The sequence below is a fragment of the Cydia amplana genome, chromosome 6 (assembly GCF_948474715.1).
Source record: "Cydia amplana chromosome 6, ilCydAmpl1.1, whole genome shotgun sequence".
Lineage (NCBI taxonomy): Eukaryota > Metazoa > Arthropoda > Insecta > Lepidoptera > Tortricidae > Cydia > Cydia amplana.
The window spans coordinates 16057257-16081938 of NC_086074.1; the positions used below are offsets into that span (position 1 = coordinate 16057257).

General features: G+C 38.2%; 1 protein-coding gene across 5 annotated transcripts; it reads right to left on the bottom strand.

The window, feature by feature from the left end:
• Positions 1-5551: 5551 nt before the first annotated feature.
• LOC134648945 (annexin B9-like) lies at positions 5552-24625 on the bottom strand. 5 transcript variants are annotated; one of them, XM_063503600.1, is made up of 9 exons: positions 24498-24625; positions 23893-24369; positions 18631-18807; positions 14300-14504; positions 11460-11539; positions 9869-9941; positions 8986-9159; positions 7304-7485; positions 5552-5668 (listed from the first exon to the last, which is right to left on the bottom strand). In XM_063503600.1, exons 1-9 carry the CDS (start codon positions 24513-24515, stop codon positions 5612-5614), a joined length of 1443 nt encoding a protein of 480 aa, XP_063359670.1. In that variant the 5' UTR covers positions 24516-24625; the 3' UTR covers positions 5552-5611. The 5 variants fall into 5 exon arrangements, with proteins under 5 accessions (XP_063359670.1, XP_063359671.1, XP_063359669.1 ...); XM_063503601.1 differs by lacking the exon at positions 23893-24369; XM_063503597.1 differs by lacking the exon at positions 5552-5668 and having other exon boundaries at positions 7189-7485.
• Between the last annotated feature and the right edge of the window lie 57 nt (positions 24626-24682).

Here is a 24682-nt window from a genome sequence, read left to right on the forward strand (position 1 = left end):
TTTATGTCATTTAGATATTCCTGAATTAAATACACAACCTATATATATATCCAACTCCAGTGGGCTTAGCACAGAAGTGCCGCGACAATATCTCGCGCACGAGATACACTACCCAACTTTTTGTAACTGTATTCATTCGAGAGGGACGCGGGCCGGACGGGTAGTCTATCTCGCGAGCGTAATATATATAAGTACTTATCTTGGTCCAACTCTCCAAGGTTTTACTGTGATTGACGGATCTACGTATGCGGAAACATAAATAAGAATGATATTATTACTTTTAAATACAAAAAATGGAAAGGATAATATTGTTAATGTCATTCTTACTGATTGTACTACCTATATACTTAGTTCACAGGAAGCACCATGTAGCCAAAGCCTTAAAGCATGTAAACACACACGCAATTTGGCAGTGAATATTTTGTTTACTCATTAGTGGTGACGTGAATCAAGTTAACGAGCGTGTGGAAGAGCCCTTAGCCAAACATCTTCGATAACGCCGGAATTTGTTCGCCACAATATTCTGGTTGCCGAGACTGGCAATTTCCTTTCTACTTCGCTTTTTGTTTTAACTCTTTTCGAGGACGAATTTTATGCTATTTGAAGTATTAGAACAAATTAAATTATTTTTAGAAAATATTTTAATTTGTTTTTATTTTAAGTACTACTATATAAATTAAGAACTTAAATAAATGTCATATACTAAGAAAAAGTGACCAAGGCATCCAGTGCCCCAGGCTGGAATCGAACCAGGCCGCGTAGCCAACACGCCAATCGCTTACGCTCCGTAGCGATCGAAACGCAACTGTCACTGTCACACTTATATGGAAGAGTGATAGAGAGACACAAAGCGATTCGATGGCGAAGCGATAACGATTGTCACCTTGGCTAGGCCGCCTGCGTCCTCTGCTATCGCGGCAGGTGCCTGTGCCATTTGGCCACCGGGGCCACAGCGGCATCTAATAGGTCGAATTTTGTTTTTTTTTTTCCTAGTCTATGCACTTATTTACTGAAGGCTTATGGCGCCCCCTGGCGACCTATACTATATACTTCGAAAAATTCGGCCTGTGCCGCTGCACGCTGTGGCCCGGTACCCGCATGACCCGCTAACTCTGATTGTGTCTCGCCAGGCATTTCGCTCGTGGACACTTACACTTATTAGGGCGCGTGAGATGTCTGATTACACGGCTCAAGGTCGGATCAAAATAAGACGAGAACTACCTATATCAAATTGTTGAATCAGAATCGGCTTTAAGTTATTTTAAAATTAAAAACAATCTGTGTCATTACCTCGCTTGAAGCTCCCAAGAAAGTCAGATATCTTGTTACCCTCCTTATTAAAGCAGCCACGAGCACAGACAAGACATCCTCTAGACTGAGCATAGTAGCGCTACCCCCTCTGCCACAAATATACGGTAGTTTTACTCCATTTTCGAGTCAAAGTGTCTTTGTGTGACGTCCGTGTCTTTGAACGGACAAATCACGGCACGGGACTCGCTCACCTCGTCCCCCGCACCCCAGTATTTTTGGCAGCATCGGTTTCATGAAATAATTACTCTAAACTTCGTCTAGAGGATTCCTAGTCTATGACCACGAGTAACTGATTGGTGCATTTTGTTTGCATATCCGATGCCTCATTCATCAAGCCCGGTGTTTCTTTGATGAAATTTTTATTATACTTGCGACGATCCATCACTATTGTCGAGAAGAATTTGGAAGCACAATTGAGTTTCTTATTAGGTACCTACTGAAAGGCTGGATTTTCACCTGTCTGACGAAGTAGGGAACCGCTAACTTGAGATGAGATATAATTCATTTTATTTTCTTTTATTTGAACTTGGGAAACCAACGGGTAAAATAGTACCTACAACTAAATAATTATTTTAGACAGTTTACAACCAAAATAGTTCCCCTTATGAATAATGAAATTTATGTTGCCCAGACAAGACCTATACCTAAATTTATAGAACTCTAACAAGTCGGGCTTCCAAATAAAGTTTTCGAATGCCGCTGTACTTTTACTTTACGTCCAAACGGCGGCTAAAATAATACTTAATACCTACCAAATACTTCATTAAGTATTTAAGTTAGATGATTAATGAGCTACGAGCTCTGGGAATAATTAATTAACGTTTATTTCAACCAGGTAAATGAAATGAGGAGGAGAAAGAAACGTTAACAATAACATATGTTATTAAGGAAATACAATGGAATATGTGTCCTCAACTGACATATTTCTGCCGATTAAAAACTCCTAATAAGTAAATAGGTACTGACAAGTGTTAATTAATATTCTGATAAGGTAAAACTTGTTACAAAAACAAGTGCCTACATATTTACATTTTGTTTTTCATCAGGTACATAGAAAAGGTATATAATTTCACGGTATAATTTTCTTCTGGTATGCAACCATCAGGGTTAGAATTTGGAACTTGCTCTCGAAAGTGCACTATCACGTCATTTTACGACTGGCACTATTTCGTACGGTACGACATTTTATCGTTGCTACGCGGTCTCATATAGGTACTGAAAGTATGGTGGACACGTAAAAGCAACGTGAAAGATACCTACCTATCAAAACTTTGATATGCCTATGCCTATTACACATACAGGCTGGTTTTCTTGGAATCCGATAACTTTAGTAAAAAAATCAAACAAATGCCTATTACACATACAGGCTGGTTTTCTTGGAATCCGATAACTTTAGTAAAAAAATCAAACAATAGTAGGTATCTACATTATTTAGGGGAAGGAATGTTCGCATTAGGTAGCGCGAATGTTTAAATTAGAATAGAAATAATGTATTCTTAAGCACAAACACAGAAATGACAATTATAGGTACAAACCGATAAACATAAGAAGTTGAGTTGAGACAAGTATTTATAGTATTTTTAGATAGTTCATTAAGAATAGGTACCTATACCATGTGTTAACGATGCATTTTATTAGGGTCCGTCTATCTACAACATCTACTAATCATAAGCTAGATTTTAATCATTTTGTATAAAACATCAAAAAAAATCATTTCATTCTCAAGTGAACATAACGGAAATAATAATTTGACTTCGGGAATCCAATTAATTGTTAGTTTATTAGAAAGATATTTCTTGGTTTCATAATCAACTAAAAACGCATACGGTGGTATTAGCAATCCCTTGGTTAACAATTTACCACACGTTATCGTAAATCGGCTTACCCGGCCCGCATTACTGTGATTCCATGCCATTCCATGCACTCCGCGAACGATGGAGCATACAAAGTCAGCAGTCGGGTGGGGTAATTAACTTGCTGAGTAAAGCGGAATTCTGATGTTTAATCTAACAATCGGTGAAGAGATTGTATTTGATTTAAAAATTCCAGAGTAGCATAATGGCTGTCCTTTCTTTTCTTTCAGTGATCGTTAGTACCAGAAAGCTGCAATTTGGATGCAATTTGCATTTCAATCACGCGAAGTGCTAAAATAAAAACTAAAAAAATTAGGGCGCCTCCTATGCACGTAGTGAGGTGACTTTTTTTCGCTTCAACCCTAATGTTTGATATCGTAGTTTCACAAATGACAGTCTTGAAATACCTACTATTTTTTATAAAGTATACCTAAATGTATCGCTTATTTAAATGGTTGCTCCTGTTTCAGGCCACAACCAGTGTCCAGCTCCAGCGCCATATAATTACCGAAATTGCAACCTTTTTTTTAATTGAGAATTTATGCAACTCTTAGTGGAGAACAGCCGGACATACGAAAGCATTTTACCCAAGCAAAACAGGAGAGCTTCGTTTGTGCTCGATCAATAAAACGAATAATAATGTTCTCATTAGACCATTTATTAAAAAGGCACATTGACCAATTTAAGTGTATACTTTACATTTAACATTTTTATAACAATAATATTTGAGAAATGTTGGCCACATGTACTATTTTATATTTAAGCCACAGTCATGTTGAAGCAGTATATAGTATAAACTTACTTCTTACTTGTACTTATGTCTATTAAAGGCGTAAAAGGCGTGCTCGTAGCATAGAGGTGGGCTCTAGTAAAGTGCGATATTCTGAATACAAGAGACATGGTTTTGTGTGTCTAAAAGTAAAGTATATGCGACATACATGATTATGACTTACTGTTTGTGTGATGTAGTAGTATATTTACAATCAAACCATCGTGTATGTATGATGTATGTTCATAACCAAATATGCCTAATGTAGTCAAACACAAATAATCGTTAGTGACGAAGCGGTTTAACCCTTTAGCGGGCAAGGCTCAAAAAAATCCTCAATTCAAGCCTCATCGCCAATCTATAGCACAAAAAAATTTGTACAAGAAAAAAATACAAAAAGACGATGTTATAGGGTGGTCTTTTTTGAGACCCTTGCCCTGTAAAGGGTTAATAGCACATCGCTTGTATTCAAGATATCTATCGTATAAATGCTTGACAATATAAAAGAAATAACATCAATTAATAGGAATTTATGATTGAGAGAACAATTGACAGGAACTGGCGTTTGTTAATAATAAATACATTTAATAATTTTCGTTTGTTAATGTTAAATCATCTTTAACAAGAAATCTGTGGCTAAAACTTATTCGAGTTATGAATTATTTATGTAACATTAAGATTACTTTTAATGCTCCAATTTCCAATTTAAGGAAGGACAATCAATGAGAAAATATATTTTATTCAAAGAAATAATCTTATAAATAATGACATAAACGGAGGGGTTCATTATCAAAATGTATGAAAATAACAGAATAGAATGTCACCCATGTTTTGGAGAGCAGTTGTTTGGCAATAACGGTGGTAGTACTAATCTATAGCTTATTACACATTCCTCATTTTCTCAAAGGAAGTGAATGGAGCCTGGAAGAGATCCCTTAAGAGATAAGCTTTACTTTTATACATTATTTTTATTTGCAACGTATATTATCGTTTACTGAATTAACTACATTAGAAGAAGACTTTCGAGATTATATTTTGCATAGAGCTAAATTTATATACTCGTTTTCTAAACTGATTATTTTATTTGTGTTTTGTCTTTGCTGAGCTTTATAATTGTAAACCGAGTCATACTCATGAGCCTATTTTTATACTCGACGTCGTAGTTAAAGTAGTAAATATACACAGAACTTTCGAAATATTATATATATAGGTAATACGAAGGCACATAAATTGAGGCAACGCGATGAAGTCTATTCTTTTATGTCAAAAGACAGTGATACATAATTAAAAAATGTTTAAAATTAATAGTAAAATCTCGTTTACTTTATTATTTTATAAAAAAGCCATAAAATATAATAAAATCATACTGTCAAAAAATTGCTAAATTTTCTAACGCTATAATTATAAAAACAACTAGAATTCATATGTAGTGACCTGCAAAAGCAGATAGTACCTACCATCCAATTTCAATCGTTTCCCAATACATATAAGTATTAAACTTAAGATGAAACTTCTAAAGAGATACAGAATATAAATTGAGATTCTAATAATACAGCAAATGTTTGATGATTAATAAATCAATGAGGCTTGCGTAGACGCTAGAAGTACTTAAAGGTAATACAACATACAGATGTTTATTATTTAAAAAATGATGCTTAATCAGTAGATTCGTTAGAGATTAATACAAGCCGAGCAGGCCCAGGAGAGTTTTCTTGTAGTGCCCGGAGCAATCGCCCTGAAAATTAATAAAAAACATAAATTATATGATTAATGATGACTCTAACTGCATGAAAGCATTTTTTTACCCACAACTATCGGATATGGCTGATGACAGATTGGATAGACGATGCAGTATTTCACAGCCTTCATACATAGCTACTTCCTACAGTGTCTATTGACTTGTTTAGCTAGACTAATTTCGAGATAAGACTAGCCCAGGACCAGGATAAATGATGTGCATGAAGAGATGCCTATGCTCAGTAGTAAGCGAAAGGAGACTAAAATGATAACGATGATGTATTTCGGGATTATTTTCATAATTTCTTAAGTGTTCTTTATGATATAAGCTTCATAGAAATCACGTATCCCAGCCTCTCCACCATATTGTAGGTTATATTGAAAAGGGCCAGTTGCCCAGTTGCAACAACCACAGCAGTGAACTGTGAAACTTCCAATACACTTAAATTTAGATTATTTATTATTTTATTTAGGTGAGCGTGTTAACCCTTTCGACTTCTTTGTCTGACATTAGTACTAGCACACTTAATGTCTTTGACGGTCGAAGGGTTAACGGTGACTTTGAGGTACAAACAATGATATTATATAACCATAGATACGTTATACTCATACTTGAGGAGTACAAAAAATACTTCCATATTTATTTCTGTGCCTACGAAGAAATCTGTTATTTTTTTTTGATGAATTGTCTCATTCCATCCATCTTTGTCACACTCGTTGTTAAACATAAGGTCGTCCTTTTCTCTTTCGGTGTCCGGCTCGTTAGCACGTGCACATTTCTCGCTTGTCCAGCCGCGTCTAAAGGCACCTTGTCCAATTTGTCACAAGTTAAGCGCTTCAATTTTGGAACGCCTATAACCTATCTTGAGTTATAAATCATTGTTGGTGCCCATGCCCTTCATCGACTTGTGATCTTACCTCAATCCAGCTCTGCAGCGTCTCGCCGTACTTGGCCTGGAACATGTCGGAGATGTCCCCCAGGTCGATCTCGCAGCGCGTCACCATGACGCGGATGAGCTCGGTCGTTGGCGCCCATGCCCTTCATCGACTTGTGATCTTACCTCAATCCAGCTCTGCAGCGTCTCGCCGTACTTGGCCTGGAACATGTCGGAGATGTCCCCCAGGTCGATCTCGCAGCGCGTCACCATGACGCGGATGAGCTCGGTCGTTGGCGCCCATGCCCTTCATCGACTTGTGATCTTACCTCAATCCAGCTCTGCAGCGTCTCGCCGTACTTGGCCTGGAACATGTCGGAGATGTCCCCCAGGTCGATCTCGCAGCGCGTCACCATGACGCGGATGAGCTCGGTCGTTGGCGCCCATGCCCTTCATCGACTTGTGATCTTACCTCAATCCAGCTCTGCAGCGTCTCGCCGTACTTGGCCTGGAACATGTCGGAGATGTCCCCCAGGTCGATCTCGCAGCGCGTCACCATGACGCGGATGAGCTCGGTCGTTGGCGCCCATGCCCTTCATCGACTTGTGATCTTACCTCAATCCAGCTCTGCAGCGTCTCGCCGTACTTGGCCTGGAACATGTCGGAGATGTCCCCCAGGTCGATCTCGCAGCGCGTCACCATGACGCGGATGAGCTCGGTCGTTGGCGCCCATGCCCTTCATCGACTTGTGATCTTACCTCAATCCAGCTCTGCAGCGTCTCGCCGTACTTGGCCTGGAACATGTCGGAGATGTCCCCCAGGTCGATCTCGCAGCGCGTCACCATGATGCGGATGAGCTGGCGGTCGTTGGTGCCCATGCCCTTCATCGACTTGTGCAGCCGCTCGGCGAAGAACAGCGGCTTGTTGCGGACCACTTTCACTGCAAACGGAAATTGGAAAGTTAGTACCAGTTGCTTTTCGGCGAAGGAAAACATCGTGAGGAAACCGGACTAATCCCAATAAGGCCTAGTTTACCCTCTGGGTTGGAAGGTCAGACGGCAGTCGCTTTCGTAAAAACTAGAGCCTACGTCAATTCTTGGGATTAGTTGTCAAGCGGACCCCAGGCTCCCAAGGGCGCCGTGGTGGAGTGTCATCGGTCCCAGTGCGCCCTCACGAACGGCAGAGAGGGTGAAACGCCGGAGTGGGTTTAGTGGGTAGGGCCAAATTCTCCCCCTCTCTTGCCAGGGGAGGGGAAAGGAGCGGCGAGTCCCACACACCGTGCATAAACGCATTCCCACTCCGTCAAAAAAAAAGGCTCCCATGAGCCGTGGCAAAATGCCGGGATAAAGCGAGGAAGAAGAAAAAGAAGAAGTTTCCAGATTCTTTGCGTCGTCAGTGAGCATATAAACCTTTTTGCATCATCAGATCAAGAGGACTCGTTTTATATTTGACTAGCTTTTGCCCGCGACCTCGTCTGCATGGATTTAGTAATTTGGGTAGCTTATTTTTTATCGAATCTGCTGTTTATCAATTCCCCGTACAAACTTCCATCCCCTTTTCACCCCCTTAAAGGATGACTTCTGGGATAAAAACGACCCTATGTCCTTCCCCAGAACTCAAACTATTTATATACCAAATTTCAACAAAATCGGTTCAGCGGTTTAAGCGTGAACACACTTTTAGACACACTTTTATAATATTAGTATGGATTTCAGGTGTCGTTATCCACCAACACATTGATAGAAACACTTGCATTATACCAGCGCAGCAGCTTTCCATCTTTTCATACCAAATCAAAAAAAAGAACATCTAGGAGAACATGAATATTGTAACAAGTTAATCGATCTTTTAGACAGTTTTCTACATTAAATGTAAATCCGCACGCCGCTCCAGTGTCCGAGCGAGATAGCTCTATGCTCATATAGCAATGTCCTTCCCACAAAGTAGAGCATTCAGTTACTTACCGATAGCACGAAGAGCCTTCTCCATATCGCCGGAGAACTCAGCCTTGATGGCGTCATCGATGTCGTGGCCGGTGAGGAACTGGTACTCTTGGAAGATGGCGGCCAGCTGCGTGAACGAGCGCGAGCAGAGGACGGCGTTGAACATATTTGATGTGGATCCACACTCCAGTGTCCGAGCGAGATAGCTCTATGCTCATATAGCAATGTCCTTCCCACAAAGTAGAGCATTCAGTTACTTACCGATAGCACGAAGAGCCTTCTCCATATCGCCGGAGAACTCGGCCTTGATGGCGTCATCGATGTCGTGGCCGGTAACTGGTACTCTTGGAAGATGGCGGCCAGCTGCGTGAACGAGCGCGAGCAGAGGACAGCGTTGAACACATTTGATGTGGATCCACACTCCAGTGTCCGAGCGAGATAGCTCTATGCTCGTATAGCGATGTCCTTCGCACAAAGTAGAGCATTCAGTTACTTACCGATAGCACGAAGAGCCTTCTCCATATCGCCCGAGAACTCAGCCTTGATCGCGTCGTCGATGTCGTGGCCGGTGAGGAACTGGTACTCTTGGAAGATGGCGGCCAGCTGCGTGAACGAGCGCGAGCAGAGGACGGCGTTGAAGACCGACTCGTCCGTGCCGAGTCGCAGCTCGCCTGTAACATTAGATACACGTGGAAATTTAAAGTGGAGTTCAATTGACGACCGGTCTGGCCTAGTGGGTACCCTGCCTGTGAAACCGATAGTCCTGGGTTCGAATCCCAGTAAGGGCATTTATAGGAGCACAGATATTTGTTCCTGAGTCATGGGGTGTTTTCTATGTATATAAGTATGTATTTATCTATATAAGTATGTATATCGTCGCCTAGCACCCATAGTACAAGCTTTGCTTAGTTTGGGGCTAGGTTGATCTGTGTAAGATGTCCCCTAATATTGATTTAAGTATTTAATTAAAATTGCAAATAATATAGACATCACACAGCATATCTTATTACGTACATATTTCCTATTTAGATAGTAAAAGTTAGTCAGTAGTAATCAGAAAATAAATAATTTTTTAACAAGCAGAAACGTCTACGAACGATGCTATTAAGCTTAGAATAGATTTAAAAGTGGAAAAATTACTGCCTTGGATGAGACTTGAACTCACTATGGCGGAAATATAATAGTTGGGAGAGCGTTGGAGTATCAATCCAGAGGCCGTGAGTTCAAGTCTCATCCAAGGCAGTAATTTTTCGACCTTTACATTTATTCTAAGTCAGAAAATAAGTTATAGTTTATCAAATCATGTATCAAATGACCACCCTTTGCAAAACTGTAAGTTTGCCTTTAAGTAAGGCCGATTAGAAAAAGACGAAAACATACCGGCTTGTAGCAAGCTCCTGGCGTCCTCTCTCGCTCTATCTTGGTTCACGTGGAACTCCTCAGACCTGTTGCCCTGCAAATAAAATACATAGGTATGTTTTATTATCCCAATAACCATACTTAGCTTCGTGTTGAGGCTTAAATCTGCCATTTCATGTGATAATAATAAAAATAATAACATAAAATAACCTAACTTAAGATGATAAATAAATAAAGAAAATAATAATAATGTGAGCCTATATGCGTCCCACTGCTGGGCACAGGCCTCCTCTCGTGCGCGAGAGGGCTTGGACTATAGTCCCCACGCTAGCCCAATGCGGATTGGGGACTTCACATACACCTTTGAATTTCTTCGCAGATGTATGCAGGTTTCCTCACGATGTTTTCCTTCACCGAAAACCGATTCACCGATTTCATGTGATATTGAATAAAAATGTTCTGTCTATTAAATCTACAAGTAAGTTGAGAAACTAAAAACAATTACTCTTTAAATAAACTTTACTTTCATCCTTAGGGTGGTATTCCATATTCCACCTGTCCAATTTCTTGGTCCAATGCGTATTTGCGTCTCACATTTTGCTTACTGACAGAGTGAGACGCAATGCACATTAGACCAAGAAATTGGACAGGTGGAATATCACCCTTAGACAAAAAGACACTTAACACATTCATTGCCATCCAGCCAAACAAGACATCCGCGCCAGGCCACAAACATTTCGACATACCTATTATACCTAAGTATAAAGCTGTAGTACCACGATCTCGATCCCGACTATCGGGTCGTCCGGCCTGGGAACGAAATCATAAAATACCCGATAGTCGGGTTTTACAGCACTGAATGTGTTAAATTTGCGTCATTAATAAAAAAACACTCATTGGTATTGTGGCTTGTTACTTTTTGTGGAATCACCCTTCCTGTTATTAGTATCAATTTACGATGACTCAAACACAGGTATAAATGTGGATGAATATTTACAAACATAGTTACATTTCATCACCCGACGTAAACGGGAGCAACCTCGTCATCGGCTCGACAGTTAGCGAGTCATAATGCGTCACGAGGTGATTCCGATCTTAATCATCATGTTTGGCATTGACTTTTTACTTGTTCTTTTTTTATTTACATTACCAACGCATCAGTGACGCAAATGACGCAATAATTTTATGCAAAGTAGAGATCAATTTATTATGCTTACACACTCTGTATATTTTATTATGCTGTAAAAAGGTGACAACGCCGTACAGCCCCATTTTTAAACGTTTCATTTCTTATACCTACAACAATGATTCTTTGCTGCAAGTAGATAAGTTTTTCAATGTGTACTTTTTAAATTAATAAATTTTAGTCTAACTTTAATAAGTAAAGCTACTTATTAAAGTTGTATCTTTAATAATTAAGGAAAGCGTTAAGAATTTAAATACATATTTTCCATACAATAATGTGGAAGTACCTTGTGGTAACGTTTTCGAGTATTCACTGAAATATCACTAACAGCAAAAAGGAATTGAAACGAGTACATTTTTGTAAATAAAAATACAGAATGAACCTGTTTTTCTCGTTATTACCAAGCGTTGTTTACGATATTCTTACCATGCTCAGTGAGGTCATTAGCCTTTTGAAGTTTCCAGACGTGTCACCGCGGAGGTCGTCCTCCAACAGAGTTCCGTACACTGTGAAATAAACATCAATTGAAGTGCTTGGCCATGAAACAAGTCTATCTGCCCTAGTAGCACGGTCGCATTTTATCGTTTGTCACCATGCCTGTCACGTTCTAACAAGTATGTAAGTGCGAAAGTGACGGGCATAGTGATAGTCGATAAAAATGGAACCGTACTGAGCCCGCTGGTCAACAAGTCTATTACATAATTAGTCGTCGTCTATAACTAATACTATCGACATCTTTTGAGTGTCTTCGTAGTCTACTATTTGATTTCATTTTACTGCATCCGGTTTCTGATCAATTGAAAGCTGTTCGATGCTTGTCAATAACTGGTTTGGATAAATAATTTATAAGTTAAAAATAACTGTGAGTAAGGTTACCGTATAATGCAAACTACGATAACAGGAAAAGTTTAAAAGCATCAGAGCATAAAAATAATATTTACCTTTTTTCCAGTTATTAATGTTATTATCATTAAAATAAATAACATTTTTAACTAATTAATGCAAATCGTTCAACAATTCGTACTTAATAATGTTTGCGTGCAGTATGTTTATAATGAATATAAACGTTTTAATTATAAAACATAAATACTCGTAAGGTCACGTCTGATCACGTCTTTAAACTTAAGTCATTGTCAATAGAGGTGACAGCAGGGTGTCATCTATTGCGCATTGCGCGAGCATGTCGAGCACTAGTACGTTTACCTTACTTGTGTCAGTCTAATAGATAAAACATAATGAATGTTTAAGATATAGGTACCCCAATCAATATTAGGTAACTGAAATAACCCAGCGATATCTAAATTGGGTAATGCTGCCCATTATCTGTAATTAAGCCTACACCGTTCCGCAAGATGGTAGATAACATGACAAAATAAGCACAGTTCACATGTCATGCGTCTTTTTTCTGCGGCGATCGGAAGCAATTCATTAAGACCAGGAGCACCGGTCCGAGGACAAACTAGAGTTTCACACAATTTTAACCCCTTAATGCATGTAATATAAAATATTTGTTTAAATTTGAACTTTAATAGCTGTTAATAGAGTTGAATATCATATATTATGTATGCGGTAAGGGGTTAATAGTGTTACAGTCAGCAGAAGAGCAATTTTAATGGTATTACAGAAAGTTTAAACTTTATCGTACAAGAACAGATGACTCATAAAAGTCGTAAATTAAATTTTACTCTGTGGCCGATCTCGCGTCGACTTTCATAGTCATCAAAAATGATGTCTCTATACATGACTAATGCGTAAATGGTCTGTAATGGGCGTAAAGGAAAATGATGATGATACTCTTATCTAGCCAATCATCTACATAGATCACATGCCTACATACACACGCATTTACATGATGACGTCATGCACTGAATCTAATTCTGATTGGGAATAGATGATACTAGCACAAAAAAAAGGGAAATTTGAACTGAAGTAAGGGAAAAACAAGCAGAAACATTATAATATGAACATTCAGGTTCACTCCAATGCCGAAACTTGCGCTTCAGTATTCTTAAAGTTTGAGAACATTAAAAGACAAATATTTGGAATTTATATATGTGGAATAACTATTTTTCCTTGTATAATCAAGTATTACTCTTATGATAAGTACAATGGTGTGCAGGTTATGATAAGCATTCTGTACACGTTACTGTTTCTTGCTGACTATATTTATAACGCCATGTTGTGCTATAACTGTATTCTAAACTTGGTGCTTGTTTTAATTTTAAGTATAGGTTTACTGAAATATGCAGTTACTAGGAAATCATTGCAATGTTCATAAGCGCAAGGATTATGGTTTGTGCAAGGATTATGGTGTAGTTGTACCTATTGTTGCAAATAATCATATTGTATTTGCCCCTAATCGTACCTACTGTAACGCAGGAGGAAATAAGGATTGATAATTCCATAAATAAATTGTCCAAAATGTTGCATGTTGCCTTATTTATTTAATACTTAAAAACGAAACGAACGTACATTAAAACTCGGTTGTTACGTGTCTATTCCATTTGTTAAATATATAATTTTAGCTTGTAATAAATGTTAACTGCAGAATAATCGTTACGAGCTACAAAAAAAACAATAATTCATCACGATATTTAAGGAATAGAAGTAACGATAAGGAACTAAACTGAGCCTATCCCCTCCAAAGCCTCGCGTGTCAGAGCAAGAGAACCGCGCACTAACGTTCGAGTTAAATCCGTGTAAAATACCGAATACCGATGTCAATGAACTCTTTTTTTAAGAGACCCTCAATTCTGGACCGCCGCGCTGCTTTAATTAAGCCTAATATTTCAAGCCCTGATAAGTCTCTGAATTTTACTACCTAAAATGACATTACCTATTTCTAAATTCGACTTGGACTCGCTTCCTACAATATCAGAAGTGGGATACGTGAATACCGCTATATGTTTTAAGAGACCCTCAATTCTGGACCGCCGCGCTGCTTTAATTAAGCCTAATATTTCAAGCCCTGATAAGTCTCTGAATTTTAGTACCTAAAATGACATTACCTATTTCTGAATTCGACTTGGACTCGCTTCCTACAATATCAGAAGTGGGATACGTGAATACCGCTATATGTTTTAAGAGACCCTCAATTCTGGACCGCCGCGCTGCTTTAATTAAGCCTAATATTTCAAGCCCTGATAAGTCTCTGAATTTTACTACCTAAAATGACATTACCTATTCCCGATTTCGACTTGGACTCGCTTCCTACAATATCAGAAGTGGGATACGTGAATACTCCTATGAGGATGGTATATACTCACTAGCATTGTAGGCCTGCTTGATGACCTGGATCTCATGGTTGGACATGGTGCACATGACCTCGATGAGCACATCCTCGTCCGTGCCGATGCCGGCCACGGCGTCATGGAGCTCCTTGGCGTAGAACTGGGGAAGTGGCGTCATCAACGCCACTACGATGTCTTCGAACTTGCCGCTGGTTTCGCTCTTCAGGTCTGAGATTAGGTCCTGAAAAGAGTATAGATAAACGTTAAGCTGGTATGAAATTGTTCCCATGTTAAAACTTTATAAGTAGGACAGGAAACGATGCAAAATCAGAGAGCATTGAGAGCGACTATTGTGCTCTGAAAATGCACAAAACTGTCTCATTTATAGATTCTCGTTTATATGTATGTATAACAACCTTTACAAGTGTGCTTGGTAAAATTTGAATCAACGCAAAAAATCATGACAGAATGGATAAAAGTCTGCCATACTTAAGCAGCCAACCAAATCACAGAAGTCAAGTCCTCCCTTCAACCTCCAATTGAAGGAGCCATAAATGTAATCTTTAGCCTGTTATTTGATACAAAGTAACGTCTCATGCCAATGCAATGTTTATCATATCATCGTGATTTACACCTCGCTATAAATTATAGTCATTTTCCAATAATATATGGGACGCTGCCACTGATATTGCGTAAATAAGAAACAAGTCTACATAAACAAACGAAAGAGCCTACTTTATAGACGTTAAAGTAGAACAGTAATACTTACATTTTAATTACTTTGCAATTTATTTCTATCTACGTCAATGTAGCCCCAGAACGAATTGATTTGTAAAGTTTTATAATTACATTTCGGTTGTTAGATTGATATCTACACAGCACATGCTATGCACAGCTATGCACAGTTATTGTTAATTAGATACATTGACTGGAAACGCGCCCTTTTCAGACATTGGCTGCAAATATCGAATACATGAATAGGTAGTCCAGTAGTTTAATATGATGGGGTTATCATTTCCTAATAAAATCTCGAGGTTGGCAACCCCTGCTATATACTTAAAATACATATAATAAGCTGTATCAAACAATGTATGTTCTCAGAAAATATAAGTTAGCGTCCTTTTCTTTGTCATTGAACCGACAGCAATAGGGTATTTGACTACTATACTCGCCCTCAACCCAAAAGACGACTAGGGCAATAAAACCCTTGAGCTCGCGTTATCAGTTTTCCATTGTATTGCACGGAGCGAGCGGAGACCATTATTGCAGGTAGTAAACCCACATAAAGGAATGTCGATATTGTCGATAAGTCTAAATAAACTAAATAAACAATGAAAAATCAACACGATAATCCTTTTCCTATCAATAATGGGTAACTACTAATGACCACTCTATAATCCCCACGTTTACAAATGGGTAAACAAATTTCGATAAAAAAAGAAAAATTTCCAACGCAGGTAGTAATCCATCGATAAGCACGTATAGTTGTTGCGCCTCCTTGTTGACAGCGGGTTTTATGGCCCGGATGCTCAGTTCGTATGGTCTTTAGTTCTTTACTATAGTCAAATCAGTTTCTTTTTTCGAACTGTCAAAACGATTTTGCTACTATAGCCCTTGCTACACGGTCGCCGACAAGCCCCTCAGACCGCGTGGCCTTGGTCTGGACGGACCGTGTAGACAGTTGTTTCCAACAAAATTTGACCAAAACTGACCAAGGACAGACCAAGGTCAGACGGTTAGAAGGCTTGTCGGCGACCGTGTAGCGAGGGCTTAGGGAATACATATGAAACACTAGCATGCATGTGACATCACGATCAAATCACCTACTCTTTATAGTTTGATACGGGTTTTAAAATATAAATTGTGTGTAAAAATAACTGATGTCTACGTTTCTCTAATAATCTTCTGGTGCTTTATTTCATGCATGGCGTAAAATAATTTATTTTAAATACAGTCAAATACTTACCCTATTTAAGATCGCCACCAAGCAGGAAAAAAGTGCATTATGCATAATAACCAACCATTGTTACTATTTTTCCTCGACTACAGTTCGGTAAGTATTGATTCATCAACGTCTCATGCATTATGAAGCGAAAGTCTTTGGGCGCGTGCCAAACTATTTGAATGTTTTCCGGGTAATACTATTGTGCGTTTCTCCCATGAAAGTAAAATGGAACCCTGGGATCGATGAAACGTTACGAGTATGTTATTTGAACCGTTTCGTTAGACAATTAAATTCAATTAGGTTAATGTGATGTGGTACGGTAATTAAAACTAGGTAAATACATATGTAGGTACATAGCGTAAGGGAATTACCAAGGTTGTAATTGGGTGAATCAACTATTTCTTGTTGTTATTCTGTCCCATCAGCGAGGAGAAAATAGTAGCATAGATTGTTAGAAGAACTGCTGTACCATGTTCTACTAACATGCTCAGTAGATGTCCCATTATGGAAAGGTCTTATATTATAACTACCATAAAATGCAAGTTTGGTTCATTTAAATACGAAAAACCTAGAATTTTAAGAGTGACTCAGGAGACCGTAACCATACCAACGTGTGACAAGAAAAAGTTGATTAACCCAATTAGAAATGTATACTGATTACATTTTTAAGCTTTTTTGGCAGTGGGGTTTGGTATGCGTACTAAGGTGTTGGGATTATTGTAAATAAAAGTGTAGACTCCGGAAAAATAATTACATACTCTATTTAACACTACTCAAAAACTAAACTAACAGAAATTACAATATTTAACTAGTAGTAGGGAGCGATATAAAATCAAGCTCGACCTGTGATTCAGACAACTCGACGAGTTGACGTCTAACTCAGAACTATCCTCTGGCTCTGACTCCCCGCGATTCCGATGACCATAACTTTGCAGTAAGCATCAGGCTCATCGGGATAGCGCTACAGGACCGATAACGGTTTGCACATGTAGGGTCCTAGCGTTTCTCACGCTGGCTACAAATTAGTTTATTACTTAAATTTAACAATAGGTATTCGGACACCGACAAAGAAATAAAACAAAGATGGACAAACAAAGAGTCAGTGCCGACAAGAAAAAGGAAATGCATTTTACAATACTTTTACAAGCTTATCCCTAACGGCAATAAATAAACAAAGTTACCGTTACGAATGCTATGCTCATTGCGTATAACGGAAAAAGCTAAAATTTAATTTAATTATTTATTTAATATCATCTAAGCTTGGGCGAATGTAGGACGCAGTCCCTACACTTTTAAAGAATTGGCGAAGGGTATCTATGTCGATTAATATAGTTTATTTAATTACTCAGAAAATACGGCTTTACGCGCCCAGTCACGCCCAGCATTTGGGTCAAACACACACCTATACTTGGTCAACCAGATCTTGACAGTAGAAAAAGGCGGCAAATTTGAAAAATGTAGGCGCGAAGGGATATCGTCCCATAGAAAATTTGAATTTCGCGCCTTTTTTTACTGACAAGATTTGGTTGACCAGCTATACATTTCCGGTTTGTATACCATCTCAAAGTATGACGCAATCAACCAATTTTAACTGTGATGTTCCTTCCGTATAGCCGAAAAAAGAACAAAAATATAGATGGAAAACCCCATTTTTTTTCAATCATTATCATGAATCGTTGCCGCGCCTATTTATAATAACATTACCTAATACAAATAACTGCTAAAGTGAGGACGTATGTCAATGACCTGAGTAGTAAACGGCGGTATTTAGTGATAAGAGTGTAAACTAAAATAAACAATGTGTAGGTGTACAACTAATGAGTGGCAGTCTCGACGAGTCTTTTAAGTGAAAGCGACTAATACCTATAGGAAAGAAACGCTCTCTCCTTTGTTGTTATTAACAAACCAGCCACGTACGAACAGCCAAAATCGACGACTATTTTTAGTTCACGAACGTCCCAATTATTATTCGTCAGCGAGCACAGAAAATAACCACGATTTATGATAGCAAAAAAACAATCTCTTTTACTGATGTCATGATCATGACTTTTTGTCCTAAAACAGTACCGGTACCGGGAAATCCCGGTTACATAAGTACCAATATTACAAATACACTACCGGGAGCATTCTGTACATCATGAGATCATGCTGACTTCAGCGATGCACTATCGCCGCTAAATACTACTGAAAGCCCTTTTCTCTCCGGCTTGTAGTAAACTAGGACGCGTGATACCCAGCTGATTACATATCTCCTAACGGTGGGATTGTACTGAATTTACATGTATACAGTCACGCTCCGTGATTGTTACGCCATTTAGGGTTCTAGCTAAATTGGACATTCCATAGCGTAAGTATGGGACAACCAATTTAGCTAGGACCATAAATAGCGTAGGTAACAATCGCGGAGCGTGATGGTACTTACCTTTCCGTACAGCGTCTTGAACTCAAACGCAATGCGCAGCCGCTGCTCGTTGCTCCGGCGCGTGAGCACCTGAATGATGGCCTTCTCGTCCGTTCCGAACCCCTTCATCGCCTTGCGGAGGACGGCCGCGTCCTCGCGGGGGTCGAAGGGGTTCACGGGGACCACCGTGGGTTTTGACTGAAATAATACGACAATTTTAGATGTTGATGTAAGTTTTTGTTTGAATAATGAATTTAATTTTGGAATAATGAGTCTGTTCGTTACCTATTCGTTGGTCTGTCGTAAGTTTCATTTAGTTATTACAAATTTATTCATAAATCATAATATGTACATGCTACTATATCTCTTTTCTATTGCATGTTTCTACTTGTATCTCGTCAATTTATTTCAAACAAAATTTAAAGGGGAGTGCATAGATAATCGAGTTTACTTATTATTATCAAAACACATATTAGGCGCACACATTCCCTTCACGTCAGCAGCGAAATAGATTATTACTGTTTTATGTGTGCATAGACAGAGGCATTACAAAGAATACGAGCCAATGACTCATTTATTGCCACATAGATAAATTATCTCCAAACAAAACTTCCAATAAGGCAAATTTCATCCTAACGGCCTTATGTTTAAGGTACATAATACATATTAATTTAAACAACATAGTATACAGGGTCAGAGTAGGCCTTTGTTGTTTGGTGCCGACCGCCAAGGTGAGGGTCAAATCTGTGCAGTGTAAACAGATCCTTAGGATGGGGACTGATTTTATGATCTTTGATTTAGAGGGGGACATGGGTCGGCAAACCGAGGACCGCGAGCCTCATGCGACTTTGGAGGTACAACTACGGCTTTTCAAATCACCTAAATAATGAACACTCGGAGTTATAAGGCCATTAAAACCAACATTCTATGGTTTCAAAAACTAGCAAATTTTACTGCGGATGGCTTTTCACCTAAAAAGTTTGCCGACCCCTGGCGGTCTAGCATGAGTTGCGTTCTCGCGCGCGACTCCATACATCTGGCGCGAGTTCAAGTATGGAGAAGACGCGAGAACGCAACTCATGCTAGACCGCCTGGTGTAAATAGGATAATGTGCTTAGATATCTTCTATACACATTATGTCTTCAATAAACTAGGCGATGAATTCCTTAGACAGAGTATTATTGCTAAGGACCTGTATTTTTATATCATGTTCTCGACAGGAAAATGATACAAACTATCTGCTAATGTTAAATTAAATAATTGGAAGGAAATAGAAAGACAGGTTAACTACAGATTCAGCAAAGCACAGGAGCCCCGCAACAGTACGTCGCCCGCGAGATAGAGTAGCCGTCTTTTTCTAACTGTAGGTACTGTTTAATCAGAAAGGGAATAGGGGCGCTCCTATGCTAAGCCAACAGATCATAGGGTAAATCCCCGAACTTACTAGGTACTATCCAGATCGACTCAACTGGGGCAGACTAGTAAGAAATGAAACCCCATTAGTCACACACCAACAACTCCTAACACCTACGGAATTGTTTGTGATAGCTATACTTGGTTTGGTTGAATCAACTGGAAAATCCCTTATTTGGCCTTTAATATTCGTAATTAAGAACTGGTTAAAAGGTCTTAACTACAATCAACCTGAGATGCTGTTGAAGGTCATCACCTAACTTACATGCTAACAATCTTTGTAGCCTTACACGCACACATGCACACACACACAATTTTCTCTTTCCTTTTTTTCCTTTCTCTTTGAATTGCTTAATTTCTCTATTACATTCATTACCTTCTATTAGATTAGTAGTTTGTTCTTTACTTAACCTTCAATTTACGAATTACGATTCCGGCCACCACGTAACAGGCATAGCTTAGTGTGGGGCCACTGGACATTATGTATTGTTAATAAGGTTTTTTTAATATTTAGGAGAAGAATAACGGCTGTTAGTTAGTGGTTAGTGGTGATAACCGAGATAGATGCGTTTGTAATCTTTCGTATTTTTATCATTTCTTACAAGTAGACAACCATTACAAGTCAGTCTAATGTTGTTTGATGTAACTATCTTTAAATTTATTATATTGATTAATAAATTAATGTACCTAATTACTAAACTAACTGGATAAGTAAAGAACAGACCCGTTATCTGATTATTGACGAATGTACCTAGTTGTGTGGTAGGTACCTACTTAGCGTTATCTAATGATAATTTTATTGTATTTATCTATCCTAAAATATTACATGTCAATGTCAATGATAAATTACATATTTTTGATTGTGGTGATTGGTATAATTACTTTCATATTTAGCACGTTCACTGTCCCCATACAAAATATTACTGAATCGCGATTAGAAAGGGATTGAGATAGCTGTCAATCCATATTGATTTTGACGTAAGTGTATGGAAATCTGTTATTTCTAATCCCTTTCTGATCGCGGCATGATAATAATAAGATAAGACAAGTCTAAGTGTGCTTCCACTAAGTTGAGAATGAGAACCCATAGTAGAATCACGGACTTCTGAAAAAAAGCTTTATGACCCCACAATGGGGGCACCCGGACAGGGAACGTGTTAAATACTATACTTAGAACTCCATAATATGTATATCATTCAACAATGCAGCAGACCAGCTGACGTAGGAATGGCAACAACTTAGAAAATTGCATAATATAGCGTGACGAATCCGAATAGGCCTCTTGGTGACGACCAGCCTATGTATATACGAAACATGTTTCTCGACTAATCCATGTATAATCGGACCCCTTGATTCATAACATATATAAGTAATCAAGGGTCAGACTTGTGCTGGTTGCCAGTGGTGTTGCTTTCTGCAAGTGTTATGAACAATCTAGTGTTTGTACAAGAAATGTCGCAGATAATGTAAAGTGACTGATAGGTAGATAAGTACTATAATAGGGACAAGATTTATGTTTTTATTGTCTGATAATATTGTTTATACTCGAAACTTTTGCGATAAGATCTGTAGAGTAAAAACGTTTTTGCGAGTGTAGACACCAAAACTGCCCAAAAATGTTGGGTTGGACCAATTTCTGGTTGACTAATGGACCATGCCATGGTGCTTTAAGTCCACTTTATCTTTATGCACTCTACATGCATCTATTTTTAGTTTTCTTGTAATAAGTATTGATGAAGTAAATTACATTTTGATATCACCTTCATCACCTGATCAAATTAAAAGCCATTTATCATTACTATATATACACATTAACATTATTTTAGGACGAATGTAAAATACTTATCTAATTATGCTTTGGAGAGTATATTTGGAAATAATGAGGGTAGATACAGGCAACAAGTTGACAACCTCTGAGGATCTATTATCACATGCCTATAAACCCTCTAAATTCACAAAATGAGGAAGGCAAGTAAGAGCATCTTACACCAACATGTAGCAGAATCACTCTCATCAGTGACTAATAAAGAAAAGCAAGATAATGCTTCAAAAACTAAATATATCAGAAGGCTTTAAAGATACTCAACACATATCTTTCTCAAAACATGCTCAAAACCTAGAAGAAAGAACAAAAAAGAACAGAACAAGTACCTTGTAACGAAATGACTTGAACCCACGCCGTACGCCAATTGTCCCTCTATAGGCACTATGCATACTTGAATTTGATGTAACAGAGGACATATCAATAATCCGCACTGACTCTCACTGTTAATACTTTTCTCTACCAAAACCAATCAATAACATCACTCTGCTTGAACAAGTTATAAACTGTTTAAGGTATGAACGAAAAGGTTTCTATTGGGTTAGAATCGGCTACATCCATTGTAGCGGGGGCCAGAGTTGAGACTGAATTATTGACTCGGTGATAAGTGTACAGTGGAGATGAAGTGAGCATAACAATATAATTGCAGTCAACTACTTCTTGAATAGAGCTGACCATGTATTCCTACAGTTAACTGAGAGTTGGCAAACCAGCTTAACTGTGACCTGAGTATCCATAACAACTATGAGTAACTGGAAATCACTATTATACTGGTAACTTGTGTGTTCAACTTTGCCTGTAAGCCTTGCCTGATATGTCATTGGAATAAGTGCTGTATGCTTGTAGGTATTCTACGAGATGTTAGTCAGAGTTCTCCAAGTCACATGTGGCTTGTTATGGTTTGTAGTGCTCAATGGAAGACAATTGTTAATGCATAATTGCAATTGTTTGTGTGACATCTTAATTAATTTGGAGCCCTTAATAATAGTCCTAAATATTTAAGCTGATTGAATTTGGTATTAAATCTTGAGAAAATAATGTGTACTTATGTATGGTATGGGTAACAGATCAAACAGTATTTTAATATTTCACTACTACAGATAACAAGTTTTATAAAGACTTTGTGTAAAATTATAGTAGTTTATGCAACAGTGATATAATAAGGGTTCTTAAAATTCAAGGGTCGAAGTTACAAAACGAGACGTAGTCGAGTTTTGTAAAAAAAGACCCGAGAATTTTAAGAACCAATTATGAGCTGTTGCATACATTACTTTTTCTATGACAGCTGCAGCAAAAAAAAAAAAAAAAAAAAAAAAAAAAAAAAAAAAAAAAAAAAGTTATTATTAAAACAAAAAGAGATTATTAAAAAAAAAAGTTATTATTAAAAAAAAAGAGTTGTTATTTAAAAAAAATTGAGTTATTATTTAAAAAAAAAAGAGTTATTATTTAAAAAAAAAAGAGTTATTATTGTAAATAAAAACATACCTCTTTCAATCAAGATGATCGGAACTTGTATCTTTAAAAAAAATAAAGCAGTTGTATTATACTCATAAGATGACTGCTAGCAGTCATCTTATGAGCCTATAGACAAAGCATTCAAATGACATTGCTTTAGATATCACTGTCAGTCATTTAATTGACACATTTGAGTGCTGGAGTAGAAAAAATATTTATGTGTACTATTTTACAACAATGTGAAAGTTAGTTACAATGATAGAATGAAATAAAAATTAAATGCTCATTAAATAATTATGTTTACATTAGGAAAAGTAAATAATACATTAATGTGTGTAATTACAGGATAACATTCACCAAAAACACTGATAAGAGCAATGGAAACAATTTATGTAACTACCTACTAAATTTTATGTTTTCAATTATAAAATTATTATTTCTAAGGCAATTTGTAAATAAACTTTACCCAGTTTTCATTGCTCTAGCATATAAATAAGTAATAAAAAGCACTTGTTTTGCTTATCACAAATAGAAGAAGCCATCAAATTAATGGAAGTATGAAAAAGAGTGATACAATAAGACAAACAACATACCTTTGGTGTTGGTACAGAGCTTGATTGACCATAAGCATGTTGGCTATGTGGCTGAGAGTGGCTTTGAGCATACCCCTGTTGCACTTGGGGTGTTTGGGCAGCTGGTGTATAGCCTTGGTAAGCACTAGGGTACCCTTGGGCACCAGGGTACCCTTGATTGGCACTGGGATACCCCTGATTGGCATTTTGGTGGCCATGGTTAGCACCTGGGTATCCCTGATTGGCACTTGGATAACCTCCTGGTTGTGGGTACCCAGTTTGAGCAGATGTTGGATATTGAGCATTAGACTGTGGGTAACCAGGTTGCCCTGTGGACTGGGGATATCCAGGGCTAGACTGAGGGTACCCTGAAGGTGGTGCTGCGTACCCCATGGTAGGCATGCCAGGCATTGGCATAGGATTGCCGAACGACTGCGGAGCGGCATTGTTAAATCCTATATTATGCATATACTGCTGCTGAGGATATCCCGATTGGCCCTTGAAATGAAATGAAAAAGTTATTATAATGCAATCCACTTCTAAACGTGTCCTTCATTGTGATAAACATAACAAGATTCGTTTCAATAACTAGAGCCAAGAGAAAGTTGATAAAACTAGGTACTTACTTGCTGGTAGGGATTCATTTTGGATACAAAAAGCACTTAAATCCGCACTTGTTGAACTATTGTAAGGGAGTGAGGCTTATTTAAGAGATTTCGACACAATTACTTCCCGCGATTTTTCCGGTAATTCGGTGCGTCGTGCGTGCCGTAGGTTTCACCGCGAAGCCGCTTTTGTGACGTGTGACGAG

Bases quoted from the DNA above. Each gene is read 5' to 3' on its own strand.
- LOC134648945 (XM_063503597.1), bottom strand. The intron at 9,160-9,868 runs GTATGTTTTCGT...CTAATGTTACAG, and splicing joins CAGGAGCTTGCTACAAGCCG to GCGAGCTGCGACTCGGCACG. The intron at 7,486-8,985 runs GTAAGTAACTGA...TTCCGTTTGCAG, and splicing joins GAAGGCTCTTCGTGCTATCG to TGAAAGTGGTCCGCAACAAG.